This window comes from Rhipicephalus microplus, chromosome 9 (assembly GCF_043290135.1).
Source record: "Rhipicephalus microplus isolate Deutch F79 chromosome 9, USDA_Rmic, whole genome shotgun sequence".
NCBI classification, from domain to species: domain Eukaryota; kingdom Metazoa; phylum Arthropoda; class Arachnida; order Ixodida; family Ixodidae; genus Rhipicephalus; species Rhipicephalus microplus.
In genome coordinates this window covers 35,438,385-35,453,407 of record NC_134708.1, presented here as the reverse complement: position 1 = coordinate 35,453,407, position 15,023 = coordinate 35,438,385, and the positions used below count along the sequence as shown (strand labels likewise).

The following is a 15,023-nucleotide window of genomic DNA, read 5'->3' as shown; positions in this document are numbered from 1 at the left end:
CTATCGTGTTTTCAGCATTACCAGCAAGTTGGCGCAGCGAACGCGCTTCGCCACATTGTCACGACTCGGTGGCGCCCGCTCTCACCTCCCACGCGTACTTTGCACCGCGGAGAAGAGGGGGCGGACGCTTGATCACGCGCCCTTATCTGGCGGTAAGGAGGATTGTACGTCTTGGCTGGCCCTTGGGGTTAGTCGGAACGATTCTGCTGTAGTTACCGGGCGCACAAAGGCAACTGCAATCGTTGCACAGCCTCCATTTGCGAAACAAGTGCGCTTTTCAGACCCAGCAAAGTAGGAATATAGACGCTTATTCGCGTTCATCTGTATCTGTGAGTACGTTTTGTGCGTTATATATAAATCAGAAATGCGAGACACGTTTCTATCTGCTTGCCCTTCAGCGCGTGACCTTCCAATTTATGGCTATCGCGTTCATTGCTTCGCCTTTGCGGCAAAGTTGTGACTGACTTTTGTTTTTTTTATTTACTATTACATGCTAGGGAAAAACATGTAGAGAAATATACTCGTGGTTGATTTCAATGATATGTCCAGGTCTAAGTCCTCGTCATTTTTTCTATACTTCCCTCTTTTTTTCTCTTTCTATCCCCTTTATATTTCTCTCCTCTGTTCTTCCCTCTTCCCGAAAGATTGAGCAGGCCCCTCCAGGTAACTGTTTCCAACTTGCTCTCCCTCTTTTTCTTCTGTGCCCTAGTGTATCCGTGTGGGCAAATGAAATAAATAAATATGTCCAGGTTAGCAGTGTACGTGCATTCTGTGAAGACAAAATGTAATGGATGGCGAGCCCAGTCACACGGGCGTCCGGTTCGCTATACTCGATCCCCCTTGAGGTGCCGCGTCCACATAAGCGGACGCTACTTATTTTCGCCATTTTCCCGGACTTGTGGGAGAAGGAAACAAGAAACGTTGCGCATACTACCAATTGAACCTTATGCATAGGCAGCGAGTATTTTATTTAACCCCGACGTGCTGCATATAACTGCACCTCATCATTTTGATGAAGGCACTGTGATGTTTGAGCGCTAACTTGACGTGCAGCCTTGGTGGACCAACTCTATAAGTATCATTTTCACAGGAATGTGTTTTATGCCAAGGTTCACCACGGCTGTGCTGACGTATTTCTTTCAGAAATATGACGTTGTGAAATGTATACGAACAAATTGCAAAGAAAAAAAAACAAGAAGAAAAAGTTTCTTAGTGGGGCGCCGAGCTAGCGACATCTCGCTCTTCAGAGTGCGACGCAAGCCACTAGACCACAACGCGCACGTTGCGCAGCTCGTTAGTTGCAAGCCATTTGTGTACACCATGTACGATTGGCAATACTCGGAGCTCAGCAACTTCAACGTGTTTTCGTCATCAAGAGTGAGATCGCGCGAGGGTCGCAGGTTGGGTATGCGAGCACTAAATGTCGAAGCCCCTCACCATCCGACGCGTTGCGATGCGTGCGCGCCTCCACATGGCGTGGTCGAGGTTAGCATAGATGTTCTCAGGCGTAGCCCATCCGTAAGCCATCCGTCAGAACCAAGGAGGATTAAAAAAATTGCTGGAGTGGCCGTTCTTCTGGCAAGGTGGCGGCTGTGGCGGCCATCTTACTAGGGGCATGATAAATTATCACCGTTCAGCGATTAAAAAAGAAGCGTTTCCCTCGCACGCCCAACGAGTTTAATGTGGGAACTTTTTCGGGTCACATAGTGCTCCAAGTGCGCCATACAGTTACTAGTTTTCTTTAGTGAGCCTCTAATTGGAGGCAAAGTTATTTGAATATTCAGTCATCAATACTCATTTCTGTGTGTTATTTTGTCGAGAACAACTATCTTTTAATATAGAACTAACGTAGCATTTAGATAACATATCAAAGCCACTTGATCTTTAAGTGGGCACTATCAGAAAAGAACAGGTTTCCGCCATCTTGGCAGTGGCAAAAGGTGGCTTCACTTCTGCTGGCAAGGCATTGCGGGAGCTTCCACTCCAGCAATTTTTCTTTAATCCTCCTTGGTCAGAACCTAGGCATGTGCAACATCACTGCAGAAAAATAGTTCTTTGATCTTTTGGTGGTCATTGTGAGGTGCCACACAATCGCTGTGTCATTGACGAAATCTAAACCAACGAGGCTTAAGTCATAAGACGCCACGTGTGGTTGAGAGAGAGACAGAGAGGGAGAGGGACACGTGCCATTCAGCGCAAAGCCAGCGACCCCAATTCGTCCAACTGTGCGGAAGAGATAACCGCTTCGTAAATCCAGGAAATTGTAAAGTAACGCTTGAGGTTAAAATTATTCTCGTAATTGATCGTTTTCCTAACTAAGCAGGGGACAACGCTCTAGATTACGAGCTTTCGTTACTGTAAGTGGCTTGCAGTCTACTTGACACGAAAAGACGACACGTGAAAGGATCTGAATATTTTACGCGGCCCTTTTGGTGAATGGTGGTTCGCGTTAGAAAGGAAAGTCTTTCACGTAGTTATGATTTTCCGTCCCAAGAAACTCACGAAGCATGCGCGAACTCGTTGTTAAACTGACAATGTGGTCGCGTTCATCGGAGCGGGCTCCTATTTGAAAGAGAAACTTTTACATTGAAGTGCTTCCTCAAAGAAGGGCAGTTGATATTGCGCAGTGCTTTGGCGCTGTGCTGGATAGTCGCGCTCATTGAAGATTGTACCTAACAAAGAACATTGGTTAGAAGAACCTTTGCTTTAAACTCCTAACAGTGAATATGCTTTGTTGTACTCGCTATATTTATGGCCGCCTGCGCCGTCATTCGCCTTAACGCGTTTCCGTATTGCATTTCAAGTAGAGACTCTTTTGTTCCTTAATGCAAAGTGCTTTCATCAAAGCCCACCTCCTCCTCAACCGGCATTTCTTTTTCCTTTTCCTATACAGAACTGTATAGACCTATTCGAAAGAAGTGCCGAGAGAGAACTTTTTTAGGGCCCGCATTCATTGGCGAGTGCCTTTCTTACTTTTAGTCCTCACGCAGTCTTTGTGCGAACTTCTACAGCTCGTTTCGACGTCGTCGTCGTCCTGGCGTGATGTGAGGTCTATAATAATATGGCTTCCGGTAGTAGCGCCGGGCCATTGGATGGCGGAGCTTCTTTGAATTCGCGCAATCAGGGAAGCGGGCATTCAAAATCAGACGGTGGCGGCGGCGGCTGCGCACCCAGTTAAATCTGGCCTATACTATCTTTTTCTTTTTTTCTGTCTCTCTTTGCTTTCTGTTTGCGTAATCTGGGATTCTGTGGGCCTCTAGATTTCACCACGGTATTCATACTTTTTTATATTCTGAGCTTTAAAAAAGAAACAAGAGAAAAGGACAGGAAGACATTTCGCGAGGCCCTGCTAAAGCTTCGCGAATGTGAATGAAGCGGTAGATGTGTAGAGGGCTGCGGTTACCTACGAAATCTAGAAATGTGTATTTGCAGTTATTTTAAGTACTGATGCTTCTATAGACAAACACACCTGCAGTATTTCTCTTTAAATATCGCACGTGCCCCCGTCATGGTGGTTTAGTTGCTGTAATGCTTGAATGCTGACCAAAATATGGAATTAAGGGTGAGGTGGTCACATTTCGAATTCGGTGACATGCGGGAGTCCCGTGTACATGAATTTAGGTGCGCGTCGAAGAAATGCAGGAGGTTGAAATTTTCGGAGCCCTCTACTCGAGTGTCATTCATGATCATGCTGTACTTTTCAGACGTAACAGCTTCTAACTAATACGTATTAGATGACATTTTTAACCTTGATGCTGCTTCTATGCACTGCTACGTTTTAATCGAGCTCGTATTTTGAGGCCACGTCAGAGTCATATAACATATTGCCATTGTAAATCATTGGTTACGCATGAAACGACATCATCAGTCATGGTACTCTTAGGCCAAACTTTGGTTTCGTGCTACAATACAACTACATATGATCGATATTGATGCATTGATGCTCCTGTAGAAATAAACTCTTGCATTTTGAATGTCGCTCAAATGTCTACCTGAGAATCAGTTGTACGTAACGTGTTACAAGTAATGAAATACTTGTAAATAATTACAATTTATTGCAATTTCGCTGCATAATTGATTATTTTTTCGAAAATGTGATATTGTGAGTAATTTAATCACGAAATGTTGTAAATTATTATCAGTAATCTATTATTTTTGTAATCATATAAGGTTGTAACAAGTTTTTTAAGGTTGTTCTCACCCCAAAAATTCTGTGACTACTCTATAGAAAGGCACGTCCAGTGCCTTTCTATTTTTCACACTTTGTTCTTGGAATTATCAGATGCGCCTTACTCGAGCGCCAGCAACTGCTAAGAGCGGCGTTTCAGAGACGTCATAGACACTAGCATCATGGCACTGGGCAACTACACGCTGGTAAGGAAGGTGCTTCTGCGCTATAAAACCGCTCTTTCTTCCAGCACATGAATTGAGAGAGTGTTCGGTGCAGCAGCTCCCCTATTGACGAGGAAGCATGTAACACCGATGATTACATTGAAAAACAGCTCCTGTTGAAAGTTAACGACGTGTAACACTGCATCACCGAGGTCACATTAAGCCTCCCAGCCTTCGCGCAAGCCTGTATCCCGCTCTCTACCATGTAAGCCACAGTATTGTGTTGTGTTTGGGCAAACGTGTGTTGTGTTACGGCAATGGTATTTTGAAGTAAAGCAACGCAATTGGTCTCCTTTTTGTAATTGCTCAGTTACTTTTTGGGGGGCTGCAAGTGACCACTATAGTTGATTTCCTTTTAAAGAAAGTAGTCGGAATTGGTTTCTCATCTTTGATAACTTGTGAAGCTGTAGGTGCACCAGGATATGGTATTTTCTAATATAGGCGATCAGCGTCGCACCGCATTTCTGAACATATCAATGCGCCGATAAGGTGGATAGTGTGTACGTATCTCTAAGCAAATATTGTAGCAGACTACGGTCGCACACGAGTGTGTTTTTTAGCGCTTGCGCATCATGCAGCCAATCTTGGCAGTCTGCGACTATTAACGCGATAGCGTTAAAGATTGCTTCGCAGATTCTGACTTTGATGTCGGCGTCGCAGGTTGTGAGCGCAAAATCAACGTTGCTTGCATCATCATCATCATCATCATCATCATCATCATCATCATCATCATCATCATCATCATCATCATCATCATCATCATCATCATCATCATCATCATCGTCATCGTCATCATCATCATCATCATCATCATCATCGTCATCGTCGTCGTCGTCGTCGTCGTCATCATCATCATCATCATCATCATCATCATCATCATAATCATTGTTATTATCATTATCATTATCATTATCATCATCATCATCAGAAGCATCAGCATCAGCATCATTGCCATTCATTATCATCATCATTTCTAGCCACCATGCCGCGACTCTTGCACAGCTCGTGCCTAGCTCGAGCTGCACGAGCAATTGAACGACTTCACGCGCCTGGCGTGTCGGACGCTGGCTGCCGCCGCCGCTTTGCTTCCACCCTGTGAAATATTTGATTGATTGATATGTGGGGTTTAACGTCCCAAAACCACCCTGTGAAATAAAAGGGACGAGATTGGGGCTACCTGTGCGACGTCGTCTCACGTCTCCCCTTTCTCGGTACACTCGTGAATGCAAAATAGAAAAAAATGTGCAAACAAAATAATAAGTGTTCAAGTTTAACGTCCCAAAACTACCACATTATTATGAGAGACGCTGTTGTAGAGGGCTCCCAGAAATTTGGACGATCTGGGGTTCCCCAACATGTACATAAATCTAGGCACACGGGCCTCACTCGCTTTCGCCTCCAACAAAAATGCGACTGCCGCGGCCGGAGTTTGATTCCGGGACCTTAGGGTCAGCAGCCAAATTCCTTGGCCACTAGACCAGCGCGGAGGGTTGAGTAATAATAAAAAAAAACATCACAGTCATTCCTCATTCGAACCAAAGATGTTTTGTATTTTTTGAGTAAAAAAAAAAACCCTTCAGTTCGAATGGTAATTGAACGCAGGTCTTTTGTGTGGCAAGAATGTGTGTACTAATACACAACCGTGACTTTGCTTGAAAGTGCTTTGAAAAAGAAAAAACACTGTGGTTGTCTTTAGTGGCAGTACTCCTTGATGCATTTAATGTTGCCTGACAGAAGCATTCATTCGAGACAGGCATGGGAACGTGCGAATTGCGCAATGTGTGAAACGTGTGAGGTGGATGATTTATTATAGCCTACCTATTACGAAACGCTCGGCCATATTTAGTGATAATCGTTAGCGAACACACGAGGAAAGTGAGCAGCTGCTGTGTATGTTCGCGTGTTGCCGGCACGGCCGCATAGTGCATTTTTCGATAAATTGCGAAATGAATAATTATTGCGTAGTGCATGGGCACTTTCTAACTGGACTGGCAGTGTAGACATTCTGGGATAGCTTGAAATGGCCAACGTGGCGCGCACAAACATTCGCTTTGTTTCAGCGTGCTTGACGCATCCACCGAGAACCGAAGCCAGGCTAGCAATATAGGAGGTCATGCGCATGAAAAGGTGCTACTATGTCCAAGGGTCTGCGGTGTCTACTATGTCTCTTGCTTGATAACACTGAGAAGTTTGAATATTGACGAGGAACACTGTTCGAAGGAATATTGTTCGAGTTCTAGATACTTGCATTATTACCCCCCTCCTCCCCATAAGTAAACGTATTGTGCTGCGCGTGTAAGCTTCCGTGTAAGTTCTCAGTTCTCCTGGCTGTTCTGGACGACCGCCCCATGACCTATTCTTCGGTCATGACTCTGAGCACGCATTCTGCCCTTATCGAGTGTTCTTCAGGCTTTTTTTTACATTTAGGCCCCGCCGCGGTGGTCTAGTGGCTAAGGTACTCGGCTGCTTACCCGCAGGTCGCGGGTTCGAATCCCGGCTGCGGCGGCTGCATTTCCGATGGAGGCGGAAATGTTGTAGGCCCGTGTGCTCAGATTTGGGTGCACGTTAAAGAACCCCAGGTGGTCAAAATTTCCGGAGCCCTCAACTACGGCGTCTCTCATAATCATATGGTGGTTTTGGGACGTTAAACCCTACAAATCAAATCAATTTTTACATTTAGAGCTTCCTGATATGCCCGACTTCACCATCGCGTCGTCTCCACGTTCATGTGCAGTCTAGTTCGCCTGCTACCGGCTTACTCACTCCTTGGACGTCCTTCTGACGTGACGTGTAGCTCTGCCTCACTCACTTGTGACTGTTTCTGACAAGCACGCGTGCATACCAGTGCTGAACTTTGGACGTTGCAAACAATCGCTTTCCTGTTGTATCACGCTGCGCACTACAGTGTTTCAGACAGGAAATTTGGACTAGTTGGCGTGTGTACGGGTGCCTACAGTGTACAGCTAGTGATGTGAAGTGTGAGGAAACATTTGTTTTTGTGATTAATGTTGCAGTAAACAAAAATAAGTGATTGCCAGGGAGCCGACACAGCTCGTTCTCTTTTTCTTCTTGCACTGGCAATCGGCATTACTATACTCTTTGAACACGCTAGATCCCGAAAAGACGAGTTTTGTTCGAAACGCTTGCCTTGTTTGTAGATACCAATGCGGAGAGCGTGGTCTTTTGATTTTCGTTCATTTTCGTGTTTTACTTTATTTTTTATTTAAATATGTAGTTGCAGCGCCACGAGTACATTATTACAAAGAAAATGTTCAAGAAAACGTACGAAATAAAAATATTTATAAGCTAACACACAGAAATAAAATTATGAACTGAGTGCAATACGGTAGTCACAGCATAGAAAAGAGGCAACAGAATACAAATGAAACAATCATCGTGATTTCCGGTACAATTTCATCAGGAAAATAAAAGACGCCAGGAGGTCCACTCAAGAATAGACTTCTCCTCACATTTCAGGCTCTTCCTCATCCAGTATCTGCGCTGTGGTTTCTAGGAAATTTTATAAATTGGACTCTATTCTAACGTCATTCAATACAGCAATCTCTCTTCACACGTTAATGTTCTAGCCATTTTCACACTGCCCGAGTCGTTGGTAAGATGACGGATATAGCCAGAATACTTGGGGCCTGTTTCGCTCGATATACTTTTTGTTTTTCACATATCATACAAGACGGTGATATAAATGTGAATGTGACTTACGAGGTAATTATACTTAGAAGACTTGGTACTCTCTGTTGGCTTGCTGAGAAGCATAACATTCCGAAGCCAAAACATCCCTGTTTTCCCTCACGTAAAACAGTTCTGGTTTTCTTGCTTTAGGTAATTCGGAAACATAGTGCATTTCTATAACCTTGTAGCATATCATCTGCAAAGTATGTGAGGGCAATAAAGACGCACTTGAAAAAAATAAACATAGTGCAGCATCACAGTGTGCGCGTTTGGAGGGAGAGGGGGTGTTTAGGGGAAAGGCTACATAAGTTGAAACTTAGAATAGGGCAACAAGAATGAATGTCCGTGCATGTTCTTATTACATTTCAGCATAAAGCATACAGCCTATGAGAAGGATATGGTGAAACACCGAACGAAGAAAAGAGGTCGTCTTAAAAATGGATATTCGTTGGGCTACTTAGTTCCCCATCTTGCATAGGAGAGCGCAAATACGGTTCAGAAGAAAGAACACACGATAGCGTGTGTGTTATTCTCTGTTGTGCGTTCTTTCCAAGAACGACTTTTTTGTCGTCTGTTGTTCTTTTTAACCGAATACGCACCACCTTATGCAGGACGTCTGCCTTCGCTTGCTTTTTTTTTTGACCTCACCTTCTGTTGCGCTTACACGCCGAACTTAGTGCAGATTAGAAATAACAGGTCACCTTCACCCATAACGGTGAGACACCGGGGTACCTCTCTGCCGAATAGAATATTGCCACGATGGTTGTTTTGATGCACTCGGCTTAACCCACAAAGGCTGTGAGCACTTCTCGGTACTGATCACGCCTCAGTGTTCTAGCACATTCACTTTTGTAGTGGACCATTTTTTTTGAGATTGTGCACATGACTTGAACGCTCGTGATTATTGCGCGAGCACCAGGGATAAGGGTGAAAAGTTCGATGCTTGAAAAGACGGCGCGCCGTGTGTGGCTGTAATGTGACAATTCCTTGAACGGTCACACGTTTGGCCAAATAAATACTTTCATCTTGAAGACGGCGACTGCTTCTTTGCCCCCGTTACGACCACGTGACAATATCCAGCGGGTGCACAGTGACCTTGGGAACCGAACCCAGTACCGGCTGTATTAGAGGTGGAACCTCTGCTACTTCTCCAGCTCCAAGGTGCCATATGATCACGACAGGAGTTGGCCAGCTGCAACTCACACTCGCTAACATTTCTCTAGTCCTTATCGGAGTAGCAATTACTGCGTGCAACGAGTAGAGTATGCGTATTGAATTATAGATTTATATCGAAGTTAACTAGTTACGCAGGATTAGATTCGTGTCTGAAGCACAAGAGCTGTGCTATGAAGACTTGCGTGTCCTACGCATTTGCGCATACCACAGTCACCTATAATCACAACCCCTTCTATATCCTTGTTCGTTTGCTCCTTACCGTGGTAAGGACTAGCTGGAGAGAGAGACCCTCTGCATTCCAACCTTCTCATTTTTCGCTTGATGAAATATCTCGTTTTCTTTATTCAGGTAGTATGACAAGAGAATGAATCTTAGTCCTATTTTCTCCAGGCTTCTGAGGCTTTATCTACTTTCTTGCAGTTGTCCTGAATACATAGCAAGCAAGTTCAATACAGAGCGACGCACCTTGCCTTGGTAAAATTTTGAGTGTCCACATTAAGAATGGCTTCACTCTTGTCACCTGCTTCTCAGTCCTGCACACTTCGTGGGAGTCAGAATAACATTGCTTAAACTGCCTATCGTTAGCATAACTACTGTAAACAGAGCATTGTCCGGGGAAATAAACATTAGGCCTAGTACTGACTAACAAATGTTCGGGCAAAAAAAAAAAGGGGGGAGGGGGCAATGTAGAGCACCAATGACCCTGCCGCAAGCACGAATCTGGTACGCGATCACTGCCCCATAGGTGTAATATGCGCCCTGACTGATGTGTTCATTGTAGAAGGTTCTTCAACTGCGTCTTGTGTGATGCGTTTCACTATATAGTAATGCGATATTGCCCCCCCCCCCCCCCGACACACACACAAAGTGATATCTTTTAGCAAAGACACACTTGTCACAGCAGACATTATCTGTGCGTTTTGTATGCATGGAGCTGTTATTGCGGCTCAAGTCACTTTAGTTTTCTGATAATAGTATGGCGTGACTGAAACCACGGGCAAGCCTGCAGTGGATTTGGGGGGAGGGGGGGGGGTATGATTCATCAAATGCGGGGCTCAGTTTCCTCTTTATCTTTTTCTCAGTCGCACACTTACTGGTAATAATCAAATAGGCTTTTGACAATGATGGTTGTTGAGGGTATCTTCTGTTACATTGCAGGAACTCCTCTTTCACAACTGTACCCATTGGTAGCATCCAGGCCCCAAAAAAGCTCACTGAAGTGAACGAAAGCGTTGTATAATGCACTCTTCAAGTTATTACCTATAGACGCTTATCTACAGCCTTTCTCTAACATATATCAAGAAAATCATTGAAGAACGTTTTCTTGTGATCCTACTACCTTCAGTAATGAACTTGATAAGATATGGACGTACAAGCCTATTTTTAAACAAAAATATACAATAAGATAGTTTAGCCACACCGAAGCTTTCAAAGGTGTACCACTTACCGCGTCTTGCTAGGGTATTTCGGCACAGTAGAAGTATCCACACAATCCGGAGGGTATATCCGAAATGTATCTTGCATGCGAGCGAGTTGACCATGGCTCACACGTTTCAGATGACGTCAGAAGCAGTCACACAAGTCAGAGATGCTTCAGTGCAGAGGAGCCTTGTAGCAATACGTCTTTCATGTCCCCGCTTGAGACATGGCGCCGACTCTCCATTGCAAAGTCTGATAGCGTTGAAGAAAATTGAGTTCGATTCCAGAACGCTTTCCCACTCTACTTTGCGCTGATTTCAGCGTCGTCACAGAATTGGAATCTTAAATAAATCGAAATGTCTTTTTCTGGTGTTCAGTTGTTTAGAACTCAAACATAAGTGAAGATGCGCGAGTTGTCAGAAGCGAAACGTAACCAGCCCTCCAAAAAGTAACCAGAGAAGTTAGGTTTGGAAACGTTAAATACAATGTTAATCTTTGACATGAAACTACCCACTCGTACCTTGACGCTGGAAGTACATTGTTGACAAAGTAAGTGACACTTCGTGACAGCGCAAGATGATATTGCTCCTTCGGACAGTACCAATGATTACAGGATGCGACGTTGCACGAAAAACTTGACCAAGAAGCAGACAACGTTATGCCGTCTGAATAATAAAGCACACGACACCACTGCTGTTATAGAAACTCCAGCGATAATGCTGCCAGGTGTGTTGTATAACTACCATAGCTTCCCACGTCGGCAAAAGCCTGCAGGTTCTCGCGTGCGCGACAGACGCGGCGTCTTTTACGGCTCCGGGAGCGCGAACACGATCAACAGGATGCGAAAACGCGGTGTGCGAGGTGTTTTCGGTGTAGCCAAAGAGCGGAAGAGCCCGAGGCTGCGCGAGCCAGCGAACCCGACTGCACCGGTCGAGAGCCGAATGCCCTTTCCGAGGCCTGCGTTGCGAAGCCAGCGCCGACGAGGCTCTTCCGACGTTGATGGCCGAACGTGTGAGGGAGTCGGCGTTGGGAAGAAGGGATGTAGGGATAGTGCGAACGCGCGGGTATAGGGAGAAGGGGAGCGACAGAGAAACGGCAGCGTGCCGGCTTCTCGAGAGCGCATGCGCAAATCGACCTCGCACGAACGCGGGACGGATGAGCGGAGTAGCGAGTGCTCGGTAAAAGGGACCGACGAGTTCAGCGCTGTGCTTTTTGTTTCCTTCCTTTGCTACCGATCTCTGTGTGCTCTGTAGTGTTTTCGTAACGCCATAACAACTAGCCCAACAAGCCGTGCACGTGGCCATCAAGGCAGCGCGATGAGCGCAGGGTACTTGTCCCGAAGAGGCCCGAAAAGTGTTCGGGAACGCAAAGGGAGGTTAAGGAAAACAGGGTAGGTTGTAGCAAAGCGGGCACAGAGCACGGACCGACAATATGTTTGCGTGCAGAAGGTTATCACTGCGTAAAGCTCATCAAGAAAAAAAAATTAGAATTAGGAGCCTTTCTCTGTCGGGAAAAGGGGGCAAGCGATGCTTGGATTTGTCGCGCCTGATGCACAGCTTTTATTTATGTATATTTTAAAGTAACTATGCTCTCCTACAACGTTTTTCTTTCTCGAACTTCAGGCATTCACTTTATAGGTGCTCAGCAGATCAACGCTTCTGCTTGCACAGGCAACAAGGACAATCACGCGTTCATCTTCATGTAACGAGATGTAGCAACACAGAGCGGCCAGCGATCTTTATAAAAGATAAAACCACCACACTAGAAGCGGCTAATCCCCCACAAGCCCACTATCGAGAGAGCTCCACTCATTGGAAAACAGCCCGTATGAATACGAACGTGACCGGCGCAACTTCGACGGACGCATTTCTTCAGCCTCGCCACAATCTGGTTCTTTCACAGCATTTTCTATCGGTTGTAAGATCGAAGTGAAGGCCTGGCATTTTTTCCATGACATTTTTCTTCTTGTAAAATCGCCTCTTGATCATTATCCGAGGCTGAACTCATAAGTAGGGTCTAGGCTTTTAGCGGGACGGCTCAGTGCTCTCTCATAGTTGAGTACGAAGTACTCGAAATTGTTAAACATTTTTTTCTAAACGGCCTTCACTGGTGAAGTTTTTAGGGACGGCTTACTGCTCCCTCATAGTTGAGTACCAAGTTCTCGAAATCGTTAAACATTTTTTTTCTAAACAAACAAACAGACAAAAATTGGTTCGGTGGACGGCTTTCAGCTCTCCCACAGTACAGTATCAAGTACTGTAAATCGTTAACCGCTTCTTCGAAACAGACAGACAAGGGCTTCGCCAAGTGTGAGGCCTACAGGATGGCTCTATGCTCTCCCATAATACAGTACCAAGTAATCAAAATCGTTAACCACTTCTTCTAAACGAGATGACACACACCGCACAACGCCACCACCACCGGTGTCCTTAACCGCTATCGCACTAAATAATAAAAACTCAAATAATGAAAATCCCAGCATATCCACGGAGTGAATGATGGTGAGAGGGGTGAAGCGTCCATCAGTCCATCCGTGCTTCCGTCCGTCTGTTCGTTCTTGCTCTTGTCTTTCCGTGCGCCCGTCCCGGCGTTGGTTCGTCGGCTTGTACATGCATCCGTCCATTCGCCCGTCCGTCAATCTGGTGAACGCTCCAAGTACCACCTCCTCGCATATTTTCATCATATATTTATAATATACTAGTACCGCCATCCTGCGGACATTCCAAGGACCAAATAAGAGGTGGCTACCTACTACTACGACTACTATGACTACTATTACTGCTACTACATACATCGGGGACGCACTATACCCACAGCTTAAGAAGCTTCGCCTCTAAAACACTATAGACATAGTGGCATTCTAACACGAGTTCACGGCGTGCCAGCCCAGCATTCTACCGCTGAGCCACGCCGGTGCTTAAGGCTAGTTTGCAAACTTGCCTTAGGGAGGCTTTATGTTGAGAAATAATCATGTTGGTATGAGTAATAAAGCGTTTTAGAAACAGCAAAGAAACAACCAGGCGGCACACAATGTGAATTGCGTAACAAGTGGTTCGCCCAATGCACGAACCCATTGCAATACCTGGTTCTTAAACACCTATCAACTGTGGCACATGACCATTTCAGGCGTAATTCTTCATCGCCATCAGCCACTGCATAAAACACAAAAGGCGCACAAAATTTGTGTTCAGTGTTTAGCGAGTTCCACGCCTCTCCGAACAATGATGAAGGATAGCACAGTGAATGCCGGCCCATTACACATTAATTATGATTATTTATAGCGTAGTGGTTACCCAGTAAGTGTGCTTAAAGCATTTTCTCAAATTGTTCTTAGAAAGGGCTCTGAAAGACCACTCTTCCAGTTTTTGCTTTGACTGTGCTGCGTGTTCCACATAGGCCTGGCGTTTTTGTTGCGACGCTACTGAATTTCAGAAGAACGCAAGTCGCAGCAAGCTTACCTTGAAAGTGTTCAGGTAGACACTGAAACTGAAAGTAGGAGAATTCCAGGTGATGCGACGTAAAAACGAGAAATCTGAGCTCAATACAGGTAGAAATCAACTCACAAGGGTACTTGCTTGGGCCAGTTGTTGTTCATTCATTCTGATTATTGCACACCACTTCGACTATGAAGACTCAACCACACGAGCACAAGCACAATAACTTTTACAATGCGGTCCAGCCTTCGTCTTCTAAGCGCTGCGAAGTAATGTAAGAATGAGTAGATACCAACAGACCCATGCAAGTTCGCTTATGTAACGGCGCTTGTGTTCGTGTGGTTCAGTATTTGTCGTCTGGGGGAGGTGCAATATCGTAACAATGAATAGAAATGCACGATAGAAATAACATTAAAGTGGAGGTGCTGGATAGATCGAACGGGTGGAAGAACAGGTGCGTCAAAGTGGCCCGACGTAAAAACGCCGTGCTCGTTGCAGTTGGCGCTTCGGAATCGCCAGCGAGATCTGGCGGGCTCGCCGGAGAATCGAAGTAAGTGGTCGATGAGTAACGCTCGGAGCGCGGCACAAGCGGAAGCTTTGCTTTAAAGGAAGGCGGCGCGCCCCATTTCAAATGGAAGCTCCTTTTCTTCGAGAACCTCGCATTAACGTTTAGTATCTTTTGTTGGCCATTGATCCCTCCTTGTTCGCGTCCTCGTTTTATTTTTTTCCCTCTCGTAATTCCTTTAATATTCCCACTTTCTTTCGTAACCCTGTTCTTCTTTTCGGCTAAGAAGCGCTTTGGAGAACGAGATCTGTTTGGACGATGGCTCACACTGCTGCGAAAGAGGGTCTAAAGCGTTGTAGTTTAGTTTGAAAAAATACTTATATACGGGAATTCTACGTAACGTTCTG

At 45.3% G+C, this 15,023-nt stretch overlaps 1 protein-coding gene across 1 annotated transcript in view; it reads right to left on the bottom strand.

The window, feature by feature from the left end:
• LOC119164974 (uncharacterized) overlaps window positions 1-11,644 on the bottom strand; it is a 199,762-nt gene extending 188,118 nt beyond the window's left edge. Inside the window, exon 1 of the mRNA XM_075873443.1 lies at window positions 10,706-11,644. Coding sequence (XP_075729558.1) covers window positions 10,706-10,799 — 94 coding nt within the window. The 5' untranslated portion in view covers window positions 10,800-11,644. The remainder of the gene's footprint in view (window positions 1-10,705) is intronic.
• Between the last annotated feature and the right edge of the window lie 3,379 nt (window positions 11,645-15,023).